This window comes from Equus quagga, chromosome 1 (genome assembly GCF_021613505.1).
Source record: "Equus quagga isolate Etosha38 chromosome 1, UCLA_HA_Equagga_1.0, whole genome shotgun sequence".
NCBI classification, from domain to species: domain Eukaryota; kingdom Metazoa; phylum Chordata; class Mammalia; order Perissodactyla; family Equidae; genus Equus; species Equus quagga.
In genome coordinates this window covers 169,121,180-169,145,672 of record NC_060267.1, presented here as the reverse complement: position 1 = coordinate 169,145,672, position 24,493 = coordinate 169,121,180, and the positions used below count along the sequence as shown (strand labels likewise).

General features: G+C 51.6%; 1 protein-coding gene across 2 annotated transcripts in view; it reads right to left on the bottom strand.

Moving 5' to 3' along the window:
* The window catches only part of EPHB1 (EPH receptor B1), a 423,264-nt gene that overhangs the window by 275,882 nt on the left and 122,889 nt on the right, over positions 1 to 24,493 (bottom strand). For both annotated transcript variants that reach the window (XM_046646736.1, XM_046646744.1), the window contains exon 2: positions 13,991 to 14,055. In XM_046646736.1, coding sequence (XP_046502692.1) covers positions 13,991 to 14,055 — 65 coding nt within the window. The remainder of the gene's footprint in view (positions 1 to 13,990; positions 14,056 to 24,493) is intronic.

The following is a 24,493-nucleotide window of genomic DNA, read 5'->3' as shown; positions in this document are numbered from 1 at the left end:
CATGCCCGGGCCACTATCAGCCAGCAGCTCAGACACCCAGGAGACAAACTGGACACAGCTCACGGGTGTTGGTCCCATTCAGCAGTCTGTATTCGGGCACAACCTGCTGTTGAAGGAATCTGCCATTTTGCGGTCACTGCACCACGCCCCGTGAACCATAACTTCCCTGGCACTGTCCAGTCAGGCAAAACCCAAAACCCACTTTCAGGCCCCCGGTTAGAGATGGCTGCCTCTCTGAACAAGAAGCCCACTGAGGCCCAGGCAGCACAGAACTTCACAGAGCCCACAGGAGGCCGGAGTCCTCAGGGCAGCACGTGGCTCTGGCTGGGATGGAGCCACCAATGCCAATGCCAAGGACACAGCTCCTGTGTGGATAGTAAACTAAGCCTGAAAGAGCTCGGATATTAGACAAGCTAGAGGGCTAATTAAAATGTAAAATGTGGTCCGCGGGGCATAAATTCCTACAAGCCCGGAGGGATCCACCATTTAGTACACCAACCAACCACGGCAGCCATTTACTCAATGGCTCCCCTGAGGGCTGCGAGCACTAGCTCACCTCCCAATGTGCTCAATTTACCTCCCAGATGTGCTGGGCTGAGAGGACAGGAATGGCCCCCATTCATTACCGTGGCCCCACGTAGGGTGCCAAAGAGCTGGGTGGCTGACTGGGGGCAGGCCACTGCTGCTGAAGCCCAGAGCCTTGAAAGGGGACCACACTGCAGGGACACAAAGCAACAAACCCCCTAAACTATTCACTTACTCCCTGGGATGCATCAGAGCCTGGGGAGCCAGGTGAGGACAGAACTAGAAAATGGAAAATATACTGATTGTTTCCCACCGCAGTCTCTAAGAGTCTCCACAAAACCCTTTTGGAAACCGGGATGGTGGTAAAATGCAAGAAATACTGTATTGAGGTGGGAGTGGGAGAAATGGCCCCAAGCAGAATATATCCAGGTTGCTGGGAAGGAGGTTTTTGTGTTTACCAAAAAAGGGCTGGGATTAAGAAGTGCTGCTGTCACCCTGCCTCAGCCTGAAGCTTGAGGTCATGGCAACCCCTGGTTTAGCAGAGGAGTTCAATTCACAGACTCTGGAGTGGGCCATACCCTGCTGTGTGACCATGGGCAAGTCTTTACACCTCTCTGAGCCTCAGTTTCCTTCTCTAACTCAGGGATGCTAATAGTACCCACCTCACTAGATGGTTGTGATGATCAAATGTGATAACGCGTGTAAGGTACTCAAACCTGAGTAAGAGACACCCCGCTCCCCTGCCCTCCAGAATCACGTGTTTAGCTTCTCTCTGAGCACAGGTCAGTTATTTCTCCTTGAAAGTCTTGGTCTCCCTCCACTATGTATATGATCTACGACTCTCTCCTGTCTGTCTGGTTGTCTGCATCTGTGCATCATCTTCAGTGTGTGCGTGCATGTGTACGTGTGTATATGTATGCATGCATGCGTGCCTATGTGTGTGCAGTTGGGGGTGCTAGCTGTGGCCCAGGCGGGGCCTGTGTCTGGCCCACCCATCAAATGCCATAAGTGCACTGGTCAGCCCTGCCCATTCCCAGCCAGGGTGAGCAGCCCTCACCGCTCAGGGATCCCACAGCTATGGGAGCCACAGTAATAGAAGGCAAGGCGGGCTGGGCCCATGGTCCAGATGGCCCGCATGTCTTTGCATTCTGGCACATTTCACATTTCACACCAGATCTCTGCCAGCAGGCCAGGAGGAACACTGCAGGCTTGTGCCTCCGGAGGGGGCTGCTTGTCCACAGCCCTGGGGCCACTGTAACTTCCACCAGGCAGCAGCATTTCGTACCAGGCCCTGCCTGGAGTGGGGTCCTCAGCCATTATGACAGCTGCTGCTGCTGTTGACACTGCAACAGTGACAAATTCATCCCTCTGACAAGATCCCTTTAAATAATTCACAGGGAGCTAGGGATTAAGACACTGTTTCTCTCTGTCTCTGTTGAGATTTAAAACACCCCCAGCTGGGGTATTTAAAGAGTGCATAATGGACTGCCCCTCGTGGGTCTCCCCTCCCCCTTTCCTCCTCTTTCCCATTTCCCAAACTCATCCCCCACTCCACCAGCCAGCCCATAACAAGGAGGCCCAGAAAACAAGAAAGGGAAAAAAAGGAGGGAACCAGTGCTTGGCTGGTCACTATGGCAACGGTGGCAGGGTATTCAGCTGTCATTATCCCAGTGCCTCACACATGTGATTATCTTAAGCTGTCGATTGAATGTGGTCCTCACTGCTGCCCAACAAGGCCTTGTCGAACAAGGCAGGGGCGGGAGCTGCGGGGCCCAGGCCCCAGCTGCCTGATACTGCACTGCCCAGACCCAGGCTCCCCTGATGAGGAGCAGAGCTGCCCCTGGGAGAGACTGATGGCATTTCCCTTCAGCTCGGAGGGATCTCTGCTCAGAACATATAGTGGAGGCTGGGATGAAGCTGGGCCACCACACTGGGTTACAGGCTGGGGAAATGGGCTCCTCGTTCCATGAGCAAGAGAGTTCTGACTGAGTGTTGGCCAGCTGGGGCTGTCCTGGAGACAAGAGAGCAAGCCAGGGGGGAGGAAGAGGCCGGCCTTCCTGGAGGAGCTCTTGGCTTCATTCCCATTCTCAGGGTGGAGGAAAATTCCCGTTCTCAGGGTGCAAGAAAATCAAATCTGGCCTGGGAAGAGGACACACGTCCCTCCATCCTGTCTATCCACTCTAATTGTGGGAATGTGGCCACGTGAGTGACCCACTTCAGGGGACTTTTTCGTGAGACTGCAGCTGCTGGAGCTTGGTGCTGAGAAGCCTGGGGAGGACTCTGGTCTCACTCCTTTGCCCCCTGGACTCTGCTTCAGATTGTCTCTGGACTGAGGTTCCCATATTCACAAATGTTCTTTGAATGCCACGACCACTGGTCACCCTGCACTGGGCACGCTCCAGGTTCTCCAATGTCCCTTTTAAAACTTAGCTCCCAGAATAAGCCCATCGTAGCAGAGGTGCTCAGGTCAGCACAGCACACAGCAGGGCCACCATCACCTGTGACACACACCTGGATCGCTCTGAATACCACCAGCTCAGTCTGGCCTTTCCTGCACCTGGGGTCAGTCCTCATGAATGTGTGGCCAGACACACACAAGTCCCTACTACCTGAGGCACTGCCCACCCGGATCACCCCAGGCTCGATGCTGCACAGCGAACTGCACCTAAAGGCAAACGCAGACCACTGCCATTGACCATGTTAGTTTGAAGGCAGAGCGCTCAGTCTGCAAGACGTTTGAATCTTGACTTCAGCATCTTTCATGTGGCTAACCTTTGGGACTCCAGGGAGTGTGTTGGATATGCCTGTGTCCACCAGAAAGAGTGGGGAATGGAACAGTATGCATGGAGATGAGAATACGACATGACTAGAACAACCCCCGCCACCGCCTGATTCTATCAGCAGAACCCGCGCCCCGCCCCCCACCGCATTCTATCAGCAGAGATGCTCCTCAAATGGAGAAGGGGCTGGTTCAGCAGAACTGATACTGCGGCCACTGGATGGGACAAAGCAGCTCTCTACACCTCACATATTTCCGTTCCTGAATATTGGCAAAGGCCTGGGAGTAGGAGCTGACTCGCAGGCTCCTCCATCGCCCCCTGGAGCCAGCCATCCCCAGGGACTGCCTGTGTCCTCCTCTGGATCCCTGGCCAGGCCTCGCGTGCTCTGGGAGTGGCGCCTCCCCCTCCAGTCTCCCTCTGGAACAGCTACTCTCTGCCCCAAACCCCACACATCACAAAGCACCTGTTCCACCTTTCCTCGTGCAGCTCGCTTCAGAAGATGATTCTTGGGGTGCTTAACATGTGCACCACTCACTGGTCCTGGCGTTCACACCTACCCTTTCCCTTTGTAGAAAACTGGGACACTGCTGCCTCGCCTCGCCCCCTGTTCTCTGGTTTCTCAACCATATATGACTCTGGGATCCCTTCCCCACACTCCTTCTGGGGCAGAGGTACAAGAGGGAGCTTTGTGGTCAGACAGGCCTGGGGTCAGTCTCAGCGAAACCCCTAAGCAGCCCTGTGACTGCCCTGAGCCTCAATGTCTGCTCTGTAAAATGGAAGAAAAACCACCTGGCTCGCAGTGTCCTGGTGAGAATTCAGTTAGGTAACACAAGCAACGTTCAGTGCTTGGTACACAGTTGGTGCTTAATTGACGCAACTAGTAGTAGCAGTAGTTATTACTATAACATGGTGCACCCTCTGATGGTATTCACGCGAGAGCCACAACCTAATGGAAATGCTGGAATGCTGATCTTGTAGCTCAGAGGCCCTTCCATCAGTTCCCACTCTTGTCTCAAGCAAGTTCAGTCCCTCCAACAAGAGTCATCGCAGCACTAGTACTAGTCACGGTAAGCGGGATTCACTGAACATTAGAGTTTACAAAGACGGTAACCACAATTTAATCCTGCCAGCCCCTCTGTGAATAAGCTCTTACATTACCTATGTGATAGAGGCAGAAAATGAGCTCGGGGAAGTCAAAGAACTTAGACGAAAAAGGAAACAAACCCAGGACTTTAGATTCCAAATTCCTGGGCTTGCTCTTTTATGCTGCCAGAAATACAGTGAGATTTAGGCCAAATAATTCTAATACTTTTGGCTGTAACTGGAGGTAAGGCCAAAGGCATCATCCAAGGGCACCCTGCTCCCTCAGAGGCCAGGCTCGTCCTTCCAGAGCCAGGCCCAGAGGCCCCATCTGTCTTCTGCCCACCTTGATCCTCTCTTATTCATCCGTTTTCCTCTTGTCCATCTTCTCCAGCCCTCTTAACCCTGCCTCACCTTCCTTCTGAGGCTTTGCCTCCCCCAATAATATAGTTCTTTCCTTCACCAAGGCGACCAGTGTGAGGGAGCTGTGAGTTCAGGCCTCTGCTGAGCCACCTCAGCTCCATCCTGGTGCCCACATCGGGAGCTGTGTCCTTCCATGGTCCTGAGAGCCACGCCCACCCTCAACGTGAGAAGAGCTGTCATCAGGCAGTTGGTCCTTAGGCTCACATGCCCAGGGAGGAGAGTTTCTAGGGTTGGGACAAGGGACATGGCAGGGGGACTGCCTTCCTGGGGAAGGTCTTAGAGAAGAAGAAAGACACCTGTCTGTCCAGGCAAACAAGGGTTAAGCCTGCCTCCAAGAGTGGGAAGGGGGCTGGTGACCTCTGGGGTTCACTCCTAGCATCTGTGCACAGAAATATCTCCTGCTCTGCTGATGAATGAGTCTGTGAGCCATTTCCAAGAGCAAGAAAATAAATCTGCCAGACAGTAAGGTTCCAGTGAACCCCCACAACTCCTAAAATTCTTTACTACAGTGAGCTAGAGAAGCATCTCTTCTTCAGTCAATCTCTTCCCCTCCACCCACACCTCCCCCTCCCACACCCATCTGATGTATTTCTGTAACCAATGTAATAATTAATATTCTACTCAATGACACTGGGCATCTGTAACCTCCTATTCACCTTTCTGTTAAAGGCATATGCATGCCTACAAAAAAGACCTCATATAAACACCCCGTGAGAGAGCAACCAAAACCACGAAGCCAGGCAGAACGGTGCCCTGGCTGCTCATCGGGCCCAGCTCTGCCCCCGTGGGGACCCACCCTGCCTCCGCCAAGCCACTCCACAGCCGTCACACTCTTCCCAGAGCAGCGTTGGAACTTCACGGGCCCTTCCATCTCAGCAGGGCCCGCCTCCCAGACTGGCGGCCCGAGCCCCCATGCCTTGTCTATCTGTCTCTGTCAGGCAGGCGATTTTAAACTTTCATTCCTAAAAGACACGTATGATATAAAAAAATGTTTTAAGTGCCTCGGAGTGTTTTGCTCCTCGTTGCTTCATAAAAGTGACATTAATAGCCAGGGAAGAGCACTGCTGAGTGCAATTACAGAGGATGTTTCAGGTATGAAAGCTGTTTTGAGCCTGCTAATGTTTCCTAATTACAGGCCTTTTGGTATCGAGAGAAAAAGATAAAGAGTAGGTGGGAGGCCCGGGGGGGAGCTCTGACTTCTCCCAGGGGTTCACCTGAAGAGGGCAGGGGAAGGGGCGAGGAGCAGGGAGGTCAGAGGCCCACCCGCTGGGAGGCAGGGCCTCTCTTAGCTGAGAAAGTGGTACTAATTCCTGGGTAGCAGCTCAGGAAAAGGATCCCACCCATGCCCTGTATTGAGAGAAACCTTTTATACACTGAGCTGAATTTGAGGAGCTGGCAGCACTGCCCAGGAGTTCTTCTGGAGCCACCCTCTGAAGAAGCCTTCGTGGGCAGCGTTTCACTGGGAAAGAAGGCACAGCAGGGCTGTCAGCAGGAGAGTGGCCTGTAGGTTAAATGTCAGCACTGGCACCTTCTAGACCAGAGGTAAGTTCACAGCTACTCTGAGCCTTAGTTTCCTCTTCTGCAAAATGAGACCGTCGTGGGGATTAACGCATTCAGGGCTGTAAAGCACTTAGGGCCTAGGATACAGCATTAGATTTTTTCTCTACCTAGCATCTATTCATCTTTCTGCACCTATGTCCTGATTCCTCCTGGGAATTACTCCCTCCCACCCTTCAGTCCCCGGGCTTCTGGTAGGCTCCGCACACTGCAGGGGTAGAGCACGGGACCTGGGAGTAGCAATCAGCGCTCTGCTTTCCTGGGCTGCAGGGATGGGTGCAGGGCAGGCACAGGATTCAAGCCGAGCGGGTCAGGCCCTTTCAGAGCTACTTCCAGGGCTTCCTTCTGCTGGGGGACCAGGAGGAGGTGTTTGTTCTCCCCCAGGGGATACGGATGAATGAGGTTCTAGGGGCTGGAGCTGCTGCAGACTTCCTATGACCAAGAGGCCTTGCACAGAGCCAACACCATGGGAGTAGAGAGAGGCGAAGGGGGAGGGGGAGAGAGAATGAAAAGACTGGAGGGTAGAGAGGGAGATGGATCCTGAAGATCTGGACTAGCCCACACACGAAGCCACAGCAGCCCCTGGACCATTCAGTCACGTGAGCCAAGACACTTCCTTTAAAATTGAGTTGTGCTTTTCTGTCACTGGCCACCAGACAGCCCTGACTGATACAAAAGTGTGCTTCCAGTAATCAGCGACCAGGTCGAACGCCCCCAACCCCCATGCAGTGGACCAGTCTGAGAAAGGGTGACCACCCCTGCCCTCCTTTGCCTGCCTGCCCCAGGCATGGTCTGGAATTCAAACACGGAAAACTTCATTCACAAAATCATTTTGCCCAGAGCTAAATTTCTCTTGGATTTGCCTAATTTAGCTCAGGCTTTCTGTCTTAATTAGCATGACTGAGTCATCAGAGACAGAAAAGAGAAAAATTCAGCCCTGCAGAGGGCTAGTACTATGCTAACACTTCCTCAGTGTTTATGAAGGAAAACTTTTTGCCGCCATTGTTTCCTATAGGACACAGTTACCATCCTTACCCCACGCAGTAGAGGAGGAAGCTGGGGCTGAAAAAGTCTAAATGATGGACTCAAGATCACACAGCCTAGGGAGCTGAAGAGCTGACGGGGAGCTGGTTTATTTGATGCCAAGGCCTGGGGCCTTCATTGCTGCTCCGTAAGCATCTCACCCGTCAGACCAGATACACTTCAGTGGATCTTGCTTGCCCTCAGAACGAATGGGCTCTTACTAGAGTGGACTTCCCTCCCGGACATGCTTTCCTTATTCCCATGGTGTGGGCAGCTGGCAAGGGTGCCCGGAGGATCTGACAGACATGGGGAGAGCAGGCAGCCAGGGTCTGCCAAGTGGCCATGATGGTCCACACGTGGACAACCAGCAGTGGCTGTGTGGTAAGGCCTCAGTGTGCCTGCTCTCACGGATTTGCATCTGGTGTCAGGAGTTAATTTACCAGACATCGACATTCAAATGCATATTGTTCTCTTCACAGTGGCTTCCTCTGGAAGCAACCCACTTAGTCCAATACTCCTCCCACTATTTAGGATAATTCCAGAACACTAGGAACTGCCTACAGAAGCATAAGGTGAAATCATCTCATTTAACTTCATACACACATACACACACACAAATACACACACAAGTACACATATATACACAGATGCACACAAACACACATACATATGCACACGTATACATATATATACAGACACACACATATATAAGCAGATATATATACAGACGCACGAATATACACACATACACACACACGCATGGAGCATAGGCATGCATACACCCAGCTTGCCCATGCTGAAAGCTCATCAGGCTGGCCTCTGGACTCTGGATTTCTTTTTCTTTCCTCTATCAAATCCCCCTTCCCATGATGCAGATTTGCCAATATTAAAATAGTGAACAGAGTATGTCACAGGCCGTGAAGGTGGTTCCAAAGAGCAGCACAGATGGAGGTGGAGTCTGGAGCGCTCTTCGAAGATAAGAATGGGTAGATGTTTACACTTAGACCACACATCCCACAGACACAGAAACCTACACACGCAAAGGCCATCAGTGGCCCAGTTACAAACAGCCAGTGAGTCCCGGCAAAACTCTTGGAAAGTAAAACAACTTTGGGCTTGGATTTCCAACAAGCAAGCTGAATAAGCCTCACTATCAGAGGAACCTAGGCTTGCCTTTCTAACCCATCACAACCTGCTTCAAAAGCAACTGGGACCTTCTCGTGGCAATCCTGGTCTCCTGCATCTTGCTTATCTCAGGGGAGGTGGTTCCATCTGCATCACTAACTAGTCTCTTTAGAAAGATATTGACAACCAAATGGGTATTGAGAGGCCTACAACAAACATTTTATTGGGCTACAATAAACCTAAGCTCAGGACCCTGGGTTGGAGATGCAGGGAAGAGAATGGTCTGGTCCTTCCTCATTCATTCAGCCAACAAACCTTTATTAGAGCCTGTTGCCCGCTGGGCTGGTGCTGGGCACCTCGGGACACAGCGATGAAGCTGTGCCATTCTCTGGCCAAGTAGGAGAGACCACACAGCAAGACATGTTTAGCTCAGAGTGATGGACAGTATGTTAGAAGATGGCACCAAGTCCTCTGGGCTTTAGGGAGAGGGCACCAACCTGAGCCCTGGTGGGGAAGATCATCCAGATGGGCTCTCCAGGGCATGAGAACAGAGCTGACACCTGAGGGACAGAGAGTGCTGCAGGGAGGGTGGGGGCAAAGGAAAAGGGTGGAAAGGGCCAGGCAGCGTCTAGAAACTGGGGCGGACTATTGAGAGGGGACTGTGCAATCATAAAGACCATTGTTTACTGAGAGCTGCCCGCGGCTGGGCATGGCACCGAGTATTTACCATGGGAACTCTCTGAACTCCCCCACTTCCCAGAGGTCCTGAAATGTGGAGGTCAGGGAAACTTTGAGGCAGGGCCTGAAGCAAGGATTTGGGAGAGGTAACTGAAGCCGGCCCATGGGAGGGGTCACCAGGACACCCTTTGGTGGGAGTTCAGCCCTCCCTGGCTTTGGTTACTTTATAAATGCATTTGTGACTTTCTCCCTCTGTTTACCAGGTGGCCTCCGATTCAGAATAAACCTAAAAGCTTTAGATTAAAGCTGCAATTAGATTATAAAGCAACATTTTGCGTTGGAGCATAAATACTTTCTGTTTTTGACGTGTAATATTATGATCCACTTTCTAGCAATACAACTGAAAACAATCTGTGGGCCATGTGTGGGTGGGCAGTCCAACTCCTTCCCATATCTGCTGGTTCTCAAGTACAGCAGTGAAGACACCCAGTGAGCCCCATAAAAGCAAGAGTCCCTTGGCCTCTCTTTGGGGACCCCACCTCACAGGCCATGCACTGTGGGTAGGGTCCATTGCAATGCCAGATGGGCCCCCTGGACAAATTTTGGTGCCTCTTCTGGTCAAGGCAAATGCAGTTCCTTAGGGACCCGCAGGCTACCAGAACAATGCCCACCCATCCTTCTCCATCTTGAGCATGCATGCATGGTGTCCTGACTGCAGAGAGACGATCGAAGGCCTTTGCCCCTTTCTGGGCTGGGGGGACACATTTCTTCCCTACTGGGTCCAAGGAAGATGTGGACCACCCACCCAGCCTCGTAGCTTCTCAAATGCCCAATCCTGGACCTCTTCATCACTCAGAAGTACTCTGCATGTCTTAAATCCAAGTGCTTCTCAAGGCTGTGGCATCTGGTCCTCCTGCAGTCTCACTGGGACCTCCATCTGGGCCCTTGTACTTTGTCACAATGGTCGGTCCCTCCTGGCTTCACTCTTCTTCTTGTTGGCTAGACACCATGATATAAGATGCCAATCCCCTCCCACCAACGTCCTCAGCTCCTTAACCCTCCAGGCGCACCATTCTTGTACAACCACACCTCAGGATGGCTGCACCTCCACACCTCCTCCAGGTACTGTCAGACAGCTGAAGGAGGCCAGCAGAGCAGGGCCATCACAAACGCACGGCCTGTACACTTGCCACAGCTGGGCCCTTACCCCCAGCCACATTCCTTCTGAGCAGGCCAGCCTCTGTCCACCTCTCCAACAGGAGCAGGCACTTCAAACCTTTTACACCCTCCTAAAACCTGCTACCCAAGACTGCCTACCCCTCACTCTCTGAACCTGGCCTCCAACCCCATAGAGCAAATAGGAAGCTGGAAGAATTTTCTATCTTACAGCTTCTATCACCAAACCTGAGTACTCGCATCTCTCTGCAGGTACCTTATCTCTGTCTTGCCATTTCAAAAGAGAAGGGGTCCCTTCCTCTGAAAGGCAAACACACCCACAGCCCCCGTTCCCTCAGTCCCTCATGCTCTGTCTTCCCTCCTCTTCACAAACTGCTATCTCCATCTCCCCATCTCTCACTGACCCTTCAACTCTCTGCTTTCTGGCTTCCTATGTTTGTCCCCTCTGAAACCCTCCACAAGGGTCACCAATAGAGTCACTGTAACTAAACCCAGTGGAGACATTCAATGCCCAGCAGCATTTGCCATTTGTGTCCCCTCTTCCTCCTTGACACACTCTTCCCTTGGCTTCTGTGGGAGAACCACCTCTTGGTTTTCTCCTGCCCCGTGAACCACTCCTTCTCAGGCCCCTTTGAAGGCTCCTCTTTCCCTATTTGACACTTCAGTGCAGGCTGCTGTCCAAAGCCCTCACTTCTTCTCCCTCCAGACACTCTCTCTGGGAGACTGCAGCCACACCCTGCCCCCTACTCAAGTGATGTGGGGTTGCCTTCTCATCCCACTGCCCATGAGTCAAATGCTGATGGCGCTCCTCCCCGTGGGTGCCCCAGAGGCACTTAAAACTCAACAGGCCCAACACTGCACTCAGCCTCTTCCCACCCAAGCTCCTCCTCCTATGTCCCCACCTCCAAGAATGGCACCATCAGCCACCTACTTGCCCAGGTCAGAGACTTTCGACAAGCATACATTGAGTCAGCTAGTAAACTAGGTGCCAGTTTCTAATGCTGAACAAATAGACAGAGTCCTGGCCACCTTGGAGGTGAAAGTATGCCCAAAGGTAGGAGGGGTGATAGAAATTAATCCAATATTAACACATAGTGATGCAAAATGTGCAACTGTGAAAAGTGCTATTGAGAAAAGCTCCCTGGCCCTGAAAGGACCTGTGATGGGGACCCACTGTGGTTGGGGTGCAGTGAAGGTGTCCCTGAGGATGGGCCCAGTGAGCCAAGGCCTGAAGATGATGGAGGAGAAGTCAAGAACCACTCTGGTTTCTGGTCTTTACAATGTGCTAAGACGGAGCCCACATGTGTGCGTTGGGGAAGGAGAGGAGGGTGAATTCTACGGACCATGCTGAGATGCCCGTGAGCAGCCAGTGAGAGAGGCAGCATTTGGATCTGTGAGCCTGGGCTAGGGACACAAACTAGGGAGTCGCTGGTGTATTCACCGAATCAGAGGCAACTGTCCAGGATGAGGACAGAGGGAGAAGGGCAGAGGGCTTGAGATAGAAGCATAGTCCTTGATCGTTCCTTTCCCCCCAGGCCAAGGGCTGGCCTGACCCTCCTGCTGATGGCGATAAATCAGCCAGGCTCTGAAGGTGCTCAGGGCACCAGGAGAAGAGCTATCTGGCTGTTTGTCACCACAAGAAGAGCATCTGGGAAAGGCCGCTGAGCCGTGGCTGGTAACCAGTGGGGGGGCGAGCAGAGAGCAGCCCAGCCAGCTGCTGTCTCTAAAGGGCATCACTTGACTTTGAATGTTTCCCTCAAGGACAATCTTCCTTGGAAAGGACATCCGACGTTTAAAGAAGACAGGTGGTATGTACAGAAATCAAGGGAAAAATTAACCATAAATCACACCACATTGATGCTTTGTGAAAACATACAAGCCTTCAAATCACACGTAATTTGTAAAAGAGTGGCAAGTTCGTGATATCCAGGCAACCTGAAGGGCTGCACCTTGTCAGCTTTGCCTAAAGCCCCTAGGAGCGGGAAGGGTGCCCAAGTTGTCCACAGTGTTCCCAGCAGGATGTGGACTTCTTCCGAGTGGGCAGCCTTTGCCCCTGCCCCCAGGCCCTGCTCTGGAAACGCCAGCTCATCCTAGACCTTGCCCTCCACCCCCAAGGATGATGCTCGCACCTGGGATGTGCATTTCTGCAACTGCTGGGGCCGGTGGAAGTGAGAGCACTGGGGAGAAACGCACAGAGGAGATCAGGGCTGCCCTGCGACCTGAATGGCCCAATTCGCATGGTCCCCCAGGCAGAACTGGGCCCATTAGGACTGTGGTGATGTGTGCCACAGGACTCAGTGTGGCACTAGATGACCGGAGGCAGGGAAGGAGAAAGGGGATGTGGGGCCTAGGGACACCCTGCCCCCCCCAACCTCACCCCCCTGCTGGGATGTAGAAACCACTCACTCCTCCTGCCCCCTCCCTTCTGATGAGGCCCTGCAGAGAGCCAGTCATCCGGACCAGGGACTTGAACCTCATCTCCACTTCCTCCCTCTCCCTCCCCTCACAGTCCATCCAGTGCCAAATGCTGCCAACGCTTTCCCCTTAGCTTCGCTCCAACTGACCTCTGAGTACTCATTTTAATTCGACTCATCTGACCCACCTACGACAGCTGAAAGAGCCTCTTAAATGCCTTTCTCTCAACTGCTCCCCACAATCCTGTCAGCACGGGTGACTGATTCTCCTGCCCAGGTCTGTCCATCACCTGTGGGATAAAACCCAAACTGCTTACTCAGCACGGCCGCTGCAGTCTGTCACCAGGGGCCACCTTCCATCAACACCCCAGCCCCATCTCCCCACTGTCCACACCCTGCCATGTTCCAGACACACAGACTCTTCTCTCTTGTGTCTTTTCATGACCCCGTGCCTTCAAACCAGCTACTCGTCCTACTTGAGATATCTTTCCAGACTCCCCATTCACCATCTGTCAAACTCCTACTCACTCTCCAAAACCCAGCTCGTGTGCACTTTCTCCATAAAGGCTTCTGGTCTGCCTCCAATGCTTCTCGCCCCCAGCTCTGTGCCCACACCTGCCTGTTGATCTCTCCATTGCCACAAAGGAGTGATGTACTTCAGCTTATTCAGGAACATGGTGGATCCCAAAGGAGACAGTGAGCTCCTCAAGGCTGCTCCATTTTTGTAGCTGCAGAGTCTGGCCAGGTGTATGAACACTGAACAAATGAATCAGGAACATCTCTCTAAAGCAACTCCAGATGAGAGACAGCCTCAGTCCTCCTGAACTCCAGCTCCTCCCTCATGCCCCTGCCCTCTCTGCAGCCCCATGGGCATCACAGATCTCTGATCCACCCCAGTGCCACTGGCCTGAGTACCCAGCTATTGGCAGCCACTGCCCCCATTCCTACACAGGCACAGCCTTGGTCACCTAGGAGCTGACTCCCTGAAGGACTGTGTCACGAGATGGTCTGCATCACTACACCAGAGAGCAGCTCAGGTCTGAGACCCCTGCTGCTGCCTTGCCTCTCTGTGGATGGGCAGTGAACACAACCATTCACACCTATATTCCACCTCCCAAGGTGCTGCTTCATGCAGGCTCTGCTTCCCCCAGCCATCCTTGGGCCCAGGACTACACAGCAGGATTGAAGGGTGGATGGTCTGACACTCACCCCCGATGCAGGATTGGCTGTCCAGCCCAGCTCTGCAGTAGCCGTCCTGGTGTCCATTAAAGTTTCTGTAAATCAAAAAGAGAAAAACTGATGAGTCAGAAAGATTACTGAACAATAGCCCTTCTGTTCATGAAATTACTTATGACTGTAAATGTCAGTGCTTAAAGCCTAGAGCCCTTTGCCAAGCCCAAGGCTCGGGGAGCAAGGGGTCAGCTAGGCTGACGCAGCTCACGGCGTGGTTAGACGCAGACCTCAGGTCTCCTGAAGCCAAGTCCTTGCGCTCTACCCGAATGACCCCAGGCCACCTGTGGAGGGTGAAGTCACCACTTTACCCCTGAGATGCAGCTTCTTCCTGCATCTCTCTACCTAGAGGCTCCGCCAGGGCCTTGGTGACCCGGGAGCCAAACTTCCTTCCTTCCTCAGCCACTTCCCTCTGCCCTGTTCCACCCCACTGGGCTGTTCTCCAACCTCGTCTGTCTGCCCGCCTTTCTCCCCACCACTCCCCTCTGCCTCCCCATAGGTATCCAGGTTGACACTCCGATGATTCCCCATCAACTCCTCGGACCTGAGGCTCAGTGCTCCTGCAGGTCCTTCTGCCCCCAGGCCCAGACACTGCCCAGCCCCTTCCCCAAGACTCTGCTGGTGGCTCATACAGCTTGAGCACAAACACACATCTCAGATCCCAGCAGCCTGCGTCCTGGTCACCAATCCCTCTGGCCAGTAAGGGAAAGAAAGTCACCCTGACTCCGCTGTGAGCTCCTGGGTACCATCAGGGAGCCGAGACCACCAGGCTTCACACAGTGATCACAGAGGTGATGTTTATTGTAACAGTTTTCTGGCAGACAGCAGTAAGTCTCCTGAGAACAGAGCACCTTTTCCTTTTCTCTTTTTTTCTCTTCAACCTATTATTGACCTTTGTCAGCCCCCACCTCTCAATGGAAATTTCTCCCCAAAGGCTGTTCATGGGCTCCTGATCAGCAAACTCAAAAGCCTCTTTTTTTTTTTTTTTTTGGTGAGGAAGATTCGCCCTGAGCTAACATCTGTGCCAATCATCCTCCATTTTGTATGTGGGATGCCACCGCAGCACAGCTTAACGAGCTGTGTGTAGGTCCACACCCAAGATCCAAACCCACGAATCCTAGGCCACCGAAGTAGAGTGTGCAAACTTAACCACTATGCCACCAGGCCAGCCCCCTCTTTTTTCTTGACAGTTTTATTGAGGTAGAAATGACATAGAATAAACTGCATATAATTATGGCATACAATTTGATATATTTTGACATATATTTACACTTGTGAAACCATCATCACAATCAGGATAACGAACATATCCATCATTTCGAGAAGTTTCCTTGTCCCTTTGTAAAACCCCCTGCCCCTGCCCGACACTGTCACTGTCCCTGGGCAATGACTGATCTGCTTTCTGTCATTACAGATTAATTAGCATTTTCTAGAATTTTTATCTGGCTTCTTTCACCCAGCATAATTGTTTTAAGATTCATCACATTGTTGTGTGTGCCAATAGTTCATTCCTTTTTATTGCTGAGTAGTATTCCATTGTATAGATGTACCACAGTTTGTCTATCCATTCACCTGTCATTTCCAGTTTTGGGCTATTACATAAGAGTATATAAGAGCTCCAGTTCCTCCGCATCCTTACTGGCACTTGGCATGGTCAGTCACCTTTAATTTTGGCCATTTTAATAGGTATGTAGTGGTATCTCATTGTGATTTTAATTTTCCTTTCCTTAATGATGAATGATGTTCAGCATCTTTTCACATGCTTATTTGCCATCTGCTTATCTTTCTTGGTGAAGTGTCTCTCCAAATATTTGTCCATTTTTAAATTGGGTTGTTTGTTTTCTTATTATTGAGTTTGGAGAGTTCTTTATAAATTCTAAATACAAGTCCTTTATCAGATACGTGTTTCGCAAATATTTTCTCCTACTCTGTGGCTTGTCTTTTCCTTCCTTTAAGAGTGTCTTTCAAAAAGCAGAAGTTTTAAATTTTGATGAAGTCCAATTTACCAATGTTTTCTTTTATGGTTTGGTATCATCTAGAGAAATCTTTGGCTAGCCCAAGGTCACAAAGATTCCTCCCTTACCTAGGACTATGATCTATTTTGAGTTAGTTTTTGCGTAAGGTGGGAGGTGTGGATCAAATGTACAATTGTTTTTTTCACATGGATATCCAGTCGTTTCAGAGGGGCACCTTTTTAAAGGTGCTGTATAGGCTGGTGGAGGTGTGTTATCCACCTGGATTCCCCAGGGCCGGTATCAGAGGACCAGGCGCCGCACACCTTGGCCGCATAGGTGTTCAACAGACGGGGTTGGAAATACACAGAATGTGGCATTTGCTTTTCTCTCCTCTGCTTCCTTTTCTTCCTGAACTCCCCTCTACCCCGTGTGAACAGCCATTCTGTGCTCAATGCGTCAGGCAGGAGATGGGAGATATGAATGCAGAGTTATAAAATCTTGGGCCCCTTAGGAAATAGAAGGACTCCTGGCATAAACCAAAGGTTTGGGAAGAAACCCACCCCAGGGGCAGGACTGAGGGAATAAAAACAGATGTGATAAACGAGGAGCTGCGTTGAGAAAAGGGCGTCCCCGTGCTCTCATGGCCCAGTGCTCAATCCCAGACAAGGGGCGGTGGGAGTCTGTCAAGGTACAGGGCCTTGGACATCCAGCATCCCATTGCCGTGATGAGCAGCAAATGACACTCCCCCATGCAAGGTGACATGGCACAGACAGAGCAGAGGGAGCTTTAGGGCCTGAACCGGTCTAATGAAGGGGACCCAGGACTATGCAGTGGTGACCTGCACGGACCGTAAGCAAGGGTCAAATAAGGCACAGGGTGTCTAAATGGATGTCCATATGGACGTGAGCTAGCAGGCCCAGTGAGGCACCTTCCTCCACAACTAGATGATATAACCTGCCTGGAACCTAGATTACGATGCTGCTACCCCAATGCAACAGGGGCTCAGACTGCAAACTGAGGGAGTTTGAATAAATAAAGCAAGCTGTATTTTCTTTCCTATTTGCATTTGGGTTTGGCTTGAGAGTCCTACCCCATGCACATTCTAAGGAATGCAAGCACTGGAACAGACTTCTTGAGTTTGTTTTCTCCTCTGACTCTTTTGACAGCTGGGGAGGCCGATCTCGGGGTGGAGCAACCCTCCCTCTCCTCCTCATCTCCACTTCACAGCACTAATAATGATCATAATGACACACGAAATTTACATAATACACTTCTCAGAAGACACTCCATGAGGCTCTGTGGAAATTCATCTCCATGATTAAAATACCTCTGCCAGGTGGGCCTAAAGCGGGAGCCACTGAACCCATTTGGCAGAGTTGGGGATCAGGGCACAGAAAGGTGCAGTGCTTTCTGCAGGGTCACACAGCCTCCCACCATGATGCTCACAGCCTCAACTCTCAGCATGCTGCCACCAGGCAGACATGGGCTTCCATGGGGTTCTACTGCAGCCCTGGGGTAAGGGTGTGGGGGTCCCAGATCACAAAGCCAAGAAGCCACAAAAGCCCCCAGAATAATGCATCCCCTACCCCAAACTCAGGATGATACTGAAGCAGCAGAGAAGAGGCAGGAGATGCAGGCAGCAAGGGAAAGAGTCCAGAATCAGACATAAGAACCAGCCTTCACTCCAGAACCTTCCAAGCCCTGGTTTCTTCTGTTAACTCCATTAATATAATCGAAGACTTCATAATATTCACAATCACCTGCTCGAGGGCCGTAATTGAATCTGTTTCTAAATGATATTTTCCATCTGCCCGATTAGACAGAAGGTGCAGCAAAAGGAATCCGTTTCGCTGCATTCTGCCCACCATGGAGACAGAAGACCAGAAAACCGTAAACCATCCACTTGGTATGATTAAGGGCAGTTTCTTTTCTGGCACTGAGAGCTCCTGATTATGGCATTACACTCTGGTGGGGGCTGAATGAAAGTGATCTGAGGAGGTTTACATCTCCCTGGAGAGAAAGAGAGCGCTCATTTGCATTTATAAAGCATATTGAGAGTTCTGGCAGAAAGTTATGGTGGAAGCACAATTAAATATTTACCATCACTTCTGCTCTCAAACAGTGGCATGGGGACCAAACCAGCTGGAGGTGCACGTGTTGTTGTCAAATCTGAAGATGCCTACAGGGGACACAGCTCTGGGACCTACACCCACCACCCAGCCTCTGCCCTCCAGGAGCATGTACTCACTGGCCACAGGAGGAAAGCTGGGAAGGGCACACGCAGAGCATAGAGAAGGCGCTGGTGTGGGCAGACTGGGTCCAGGTCCCACTTCCACCACTTAGTGACAACCTCTCTCTCTCTATCTCTTCTCTCTTCCTCCCTCCCTCTCTCTTCATCAGCATAATGGGACTAAAGTTACCTAGTGCCCAGGATTGCAGGAAGGGACTGTGTGAGATAAAACACTGCACAATATATGCTATTATTATCATAACTTAATCACTCCAAGCTTCAGTTTCCTTAGCTATGAATGGAATCTAATGATGGTATCAATGACACCTAAAAGGTATCTATAAGAATCAATGACATTAGATACCTAATGATATCTCATCTACTTTCTTCCTTTCATTGCTGTGAAGACCAAGGAGTAATACATGTTGGGGAGACAGTAGGGAATCAGAGTGGATGGGTGCCCTGGAGGAACTCATGGGCTAGTCCAGGGAGAAAGAAAAAGCAAAGTCATCCAGGGCATCCTATTCCGGCCAAGCCCATGAGAAGGGGACTGACAAACTCAAGGAACTGGACACGGTTCTTCTGCACATGGGGAATAAACAGGGCTGTCCCGACAGGGAGGACAGGGACACTCACCCCATGTGGAGGCAAAGGGAGATGTGTGTGGTCTCCTGGACAGGGGTCGGCAGCTGTGGGGAGGGAAGAATGGCGACCTCCACCTATCTCTTGGAACACAGATGACAGAGTGACTCCCAGCAGCAACAAGGGGAGCGGAAGAGACAAGTTGAAGGGAACAAAGTGGGAGCCAACCCAAACATATGGGAGGATGAAGAACACTGAGCAGGAGGGGAGGCGAGGCCATGAGGGAGACAGAAGGGGGTCTCTGGCAAGAGCTGGCTAGACTGGCAAGAACCCGAGAAGGATGGGGCACATGAGAAGCCTGGCAGAGAGACCCCATTTTCCCAGGTAACAATTTCCCTGCAGTAGCTTCAATATAGGAACCCAGAGGGTACCCCCCCTACACGCACCTGAACCACGGGGGGCCACCACCTGGGTGTCCGGGTGCTGGGGCCAGGTCTGAGCCCCCTGTGAGGAGGAAGAGGCAGCTGCCGCCTGGCTCTGCAGGCGGTTCCTCTTTCTGTCTGGACTGGCACCTTGGGATGTATTGACATTTGGGATGAATTAGATACCCATCATGGTAAAAGAGAGCTAAATAAACCCTCTCCTTACAGCTCTGTCATTCTTTTTGGAGAGACATTAATCAGACATTCAGCTGAAAATATTTACAACGTCCTTCCATGGTGGTAACAATATACAACAACATATACAGATGGAATCCGGGCTTCCAGGCCTTCTCTGAGCAGTGCCTCCTGTGTATTTGATAAGGCGAGTCCACGGACCTTCCAAGCAGAGAAGAACCAGCACAAACATGCAATCATTGGCCTGTGTGGCCTGCTGATGCCCACAGAACTCCTGAAGCCTAGAAGCCAACCCATGGAGTAGTTTCAAGAAACAAGTTCCTATTACGCAAATGTAAGGAGCTTCAGGTTGGCCCCACTACAGCCCCAACTCCCTCCCTCAACCTTCACAAGGGATGTGGATCCTTGGAAGAAGGATGAAACATGGTCGTATAAGGGGTTCCGGAATCCACCCAACAAAGGTTGTCTGCATGGGTCCTGCAGGCAGGGCAGGCACTGTGCAGGCATCAGAAACAGAGCAGAGAACAGACAGACACCCCAGGCCTCAGGGAGCTCGCAGACAAGCGGGGAAACAGGAATTAATCAAATAACCATGCAGATAAAGATAAATCTGCAATTACAGCCTCGGTGAATGGCAGGAAGGGGGATCCCAGGGACAGCCGTGAGCAAGGAAGAAAATGACAGGTGGATGGAGCCCAGCATGCAGCTGGCACTTCTTCCTTCCTCCATCCCCTGATCGATAAAGGCACAGGAGCCACCCGCCCCGCTTCACACACACACACACAGCCTGCCCTGACTGAGTCTATACTGGCAGGAATAAGATATGTATTAACTAGTCTTCCCCACTCCCAAACCCAGAATGTGCTGGGCATGCCTTACCCCGGCCCGCCCCCCTGCCCTCCAGATCTGGACTCAGCACGGAATGCCCTGAGGACCTCCTGGAGCTCACATCCTCTGGCCACCACCCCAGGATCCTGCAGTGTCCCCGCACTCCCTGACCCTGCTCCATCCATCACAGCAGCCTGCAAAGGACTCCAGCCCAGCCTCACTGCAGAGGCCTTGTGCTGCTCTTTCCCCAACCTTCCCGGGGGCTGTGTCCTGTCTCCACATGCCCTGATCACTGGGCAAGCCAGCCCCATTGGCACAGAACTCCTGAACGATGCCCACATGGTTCCTCAGATGACCTGCTCCCCTCTCGATCCTCAGCCACTGAGACCTGGTCCTAGACCAAAGGCTTCTGAACCCCAACTTTACACCACACCCAGACTTCCTGCCATCATGCCGGCCAGCCTCCCTGTAATCTCATCCCTACCCCTCTGAATCAGTCTCAAGGTGCCTCCCTGGACCAGGGGAGGGAGAGATTTGGCTAACTCTTGGTTTTGGATGGCGCTGGTTGAGTGTGAACCGTAAAGGGCACCAGCCAGCCTCAGGGGCCAGTGTTCGGGCATGACTGGGGCCTCGGCCCAGCACAGCTACAAATGGCTGAAGGGAGAAGGTGTTCCAAGAAGCCTTTCACATCCCATCTCCCAGGCGTCCACCCATCTAATCTCTCTATCTCAGACCTCCTCTTCTTCACACGGGCCCTTCCAAACTTTCTTACCGCTCTTCCCCAGAGCAGCCGGGAAACCTCAGAGGTATTTAATTTTGTTTCCTCCTTTTCCCCTAGTCTGTTATCAAATCATTCACCATGCCCCAGCGACTCTTTGCAGCATTTCTTCAGCTGTGCATTCCTTTCCAGCATCTTCTTCAGCTGTGTATTCCTTTCTATTCTATCTGAGTCCAGGGCTTCATCCTGCCCATTGGGACCCAAGCGACCACCTCCTACCTGGTGTCTCAGCACAAGCCCCCATCTGAACCATGCCCAGGTAACCGCCAAGTTCATCTTCTGATGTATGTGTAATTGATTTAAAAGCAATATGGCCGCACTAAGTGAAGCCTTATAGAACCTCAGGTCCTCTGAACATACAGTGATTTCACCCTCAAGAATTTGTCCAAAGGAAATAATTTCAAAGGAAAAGAAAATGAAAAAGCTCTATGTCACAGAGATCATCATCTAGAATCAGCATCATCTAGAACAGGAGAACACTAGAATGGCCTATCCATAGAGGAAGGAAGAAATACAGGATAGCATGCTCACATTCATGCTCCTGGAGCATTATGAAGACACTGTAACAGCATCCAGAATGTCAGCAGTGCAACATAAAGCAGGAGACAGAACTGTGTGTGCCCCACAGATGCAACTCTGGAAACAGTGCTTCAACTGAGTAAAACTGCAGCGAAAGTACAGACTAGAACGCAAGGTGCAACAGCTGCAGGTTAGGGACGAGCTTCCTTACCATTATTATGCTGTTTTAGAAGACATAAATTCAGAAATAGAAATCTAACCAGTCTGCTAAAAATACCTCTTTCATCACGTCTCACTCCCATAGTTTATGATTTTCAAAGTCTCTCCACTAACTCCAAGATACACCCCAAACTTCTGGCCTTCCTGAACCTTCTGAGCCAAGCCCACCTTTTCCAAATTGGTCTTCAAGTCCCCAAAGGAAACCTCTCTCCTATCCCCCGACCTGTGCTCATGCGGTTCCTCTTGCCTGGAATGTCTTCTTCCTTCTCTCTATTGACCCGAAATTTTGTCTTGAATCTCTCCTCCTCGAGGACATTGCAAGTACCTTGAGAGGGCAGAGCTGTGACTTATGTCCCATAGAGCATTATCAGATGCCTCACACAGTATAAATGCTCAGTCGACTCTGGAGACCTGGGTTCAAGTCCCAGCTGCACCAGTGATGAGCAAATAGTCACGTGTGAGTGTCAGAGCCTGATCTCCACGGGTAGCAGCATCCCTCCTGCATCCGCAAGCCAGCAAGACCATGCCCAGAAAGATGCTCTGTGTCTTCTTAAGATCACTCATTGGACTACCATTTATTTACTGTCTCTGCCAAGTGTAAAATGCTAGGTGAAAAGAAGCTCCATTGATTGATGTGTAGTAGTGGCCAGTGAGGAAGAGAAACGAGCCTGAGTAAACTGTATGAGCCAGCCTAGCCCATCTGCTGAATGACTGACTGATTGAATGAGTCGGAACAGGCATTTAAATTATAAATACAAACTGTGAAATTTGCTCTTTTAAAGAACACCCAGATTAGCACAGTCCTCCCCGCCACACCCTTCTCCTTCTGTTCTTTTATTTTCCAAGGTGCAATTAATTATCATAAACAGAAAGAAGCCACAGCTCAGATGGGTCATGGCACAGAAATGAGCCTCAAGGAGGTGGGACAGGCTCTAGAGCTGGTCTTGGGTCCCACGTGGCATAGCCCCTGAACAAGTGGGAGGGCCCAGAGGTGTGGTTCTGAGTTCCCTCCCTCCCAGGGCTCTGCCAGCCAGGCTCCCAGGGAAGCAGACCAGAGCATGAGGACACAGTGTGGTCTGTTCAGCTGGGGAGCTGGAAAGGGCTGGGGACAAGCCTCAGAAGGGCTGCCTTCTCTGCCCCACCCAGCCCCAGACTTGGTAGGTGGCTTGTGAGGGTCCCTCTCCTCTCTGGTCTCAGAGAGTCTCTTCTGGCTTCCTAGTTCTTAGAGTGATCTCTAAGAAACGTGGCAAGAAACCAAAGGGACCTCTGGAGCCTGGGTGGACCCGCTGCCTCCCGAACCCCCAGGTCTCGCAGGTCCTAGGGTGACTTAGGAGTCTTACACTCAAACCCTGCCAGAGCTTTTTACTAATAAAAAATGGAAATTGCTTTAGGAGATGTGTTAGCATCCTGGGCCTGCTGTAACAAAGTACCACACTCTGGGAGGCTTAAGACAACAGAAGTGTATTGTCTCACAGTTCTGGAGGCTGAAAGTCCCAAATCAAGGTGTCGGCAGGGCCCTGCTCCCTCTGTAACCTGAACGGGGGAATCCTGTCTCACCTCTTCTAGCTCCTGGTGGTTTGCTGGCGGTCTTCGGCGTTCCTTGCAGCCGCATCATTCCGGTCTCTGCCTTTGTCATCCCACAGTGTCCTCCCTGTGTGTCTGTCTTATGAGGACACCAGTCCTGTTAGATTAGGGGCCCACACGACTTTAGTACCACTTCATCTCAAGTAATTACATCTGCAATGACCCTATTTTCAAATAAGGTCATATTGTAAGGCACTGGCGGTTAGGACTTCAACATATCTTTTTCTGAGGGGACACAATTCAACCCACAACAGGAGGGGAGGACACCAGGAAATAAGGCTGCTGGGTTTCCTCCAACAAATACCCAGGCCCTGTGCTGGGAGCTTGGGAAATCCAGACACAAAGAAGGCCGAGGGCCTCCTTCAAAGACACCCAGTCTAGCAGGCAAGGGGCAGTCTGCACTGGTTCCTCCAGATCTCGCCACCCTTCTCCACCCTGCTCTGTCCCGGGAGGCAGACCTTCGTAGCCCACGTGGACCGGGCCCCTTTGCCCTAGGGGTCTGCAGGGTGTGGGGAGGCAGAGGCTGGGGGAATATCCCTGGCTCCCCTCCCCCCCGGCCCCCTGCTGAGCTGCAGAGGGTGGTGGCCTCTCCTGAAGCCTGGTCTGGTCACATGTCCCTCCCCTTGTCCTTCAGGCCTAGGGGTGGTAAAAGCTCTTTGCTCTGCTGGTCCCAAAGTGTTCTGTCATCCTTGCTGCTGTTCTTTAACTCTGTGCCAACCGTTGTGAACAGTTCCTTCACTAATCTCCCTTCAGTTACCTCTTTAGTCCATGTGAGGTTTCTTCCAAGCTCCTCATGACACTCAGGCTTAGGTTAGTGGCACATGGTAGGCAGCACCAGGTCTCCTGGACCCCTCCCCACCAGGTCCTGCAGCACTGCAAGCAAGGGGGCAGCCACTTGCCAGAGTGGCCACGTCCTGATGACAGGGGATATGGATCAGACAGACCCGGGCACAAGTCTCTCCTTGCACTCACAGCCCTCGAGAAGGGCATCAGCACGCAGCTCAACTACCCTCTGCGTGTTCCCAAGGGACCAAGGTTAAGGACGGTGCTTCAGAGCAAAGGCAGGGTGACCACAGTGCCTGTCCTTTCCCTCCCAGATGACATGCCCCCAATCTTCCTGATGATCAGGTCTGACGGGTTCCTTCTTCACAGTGAAGGATTTCAGGGGC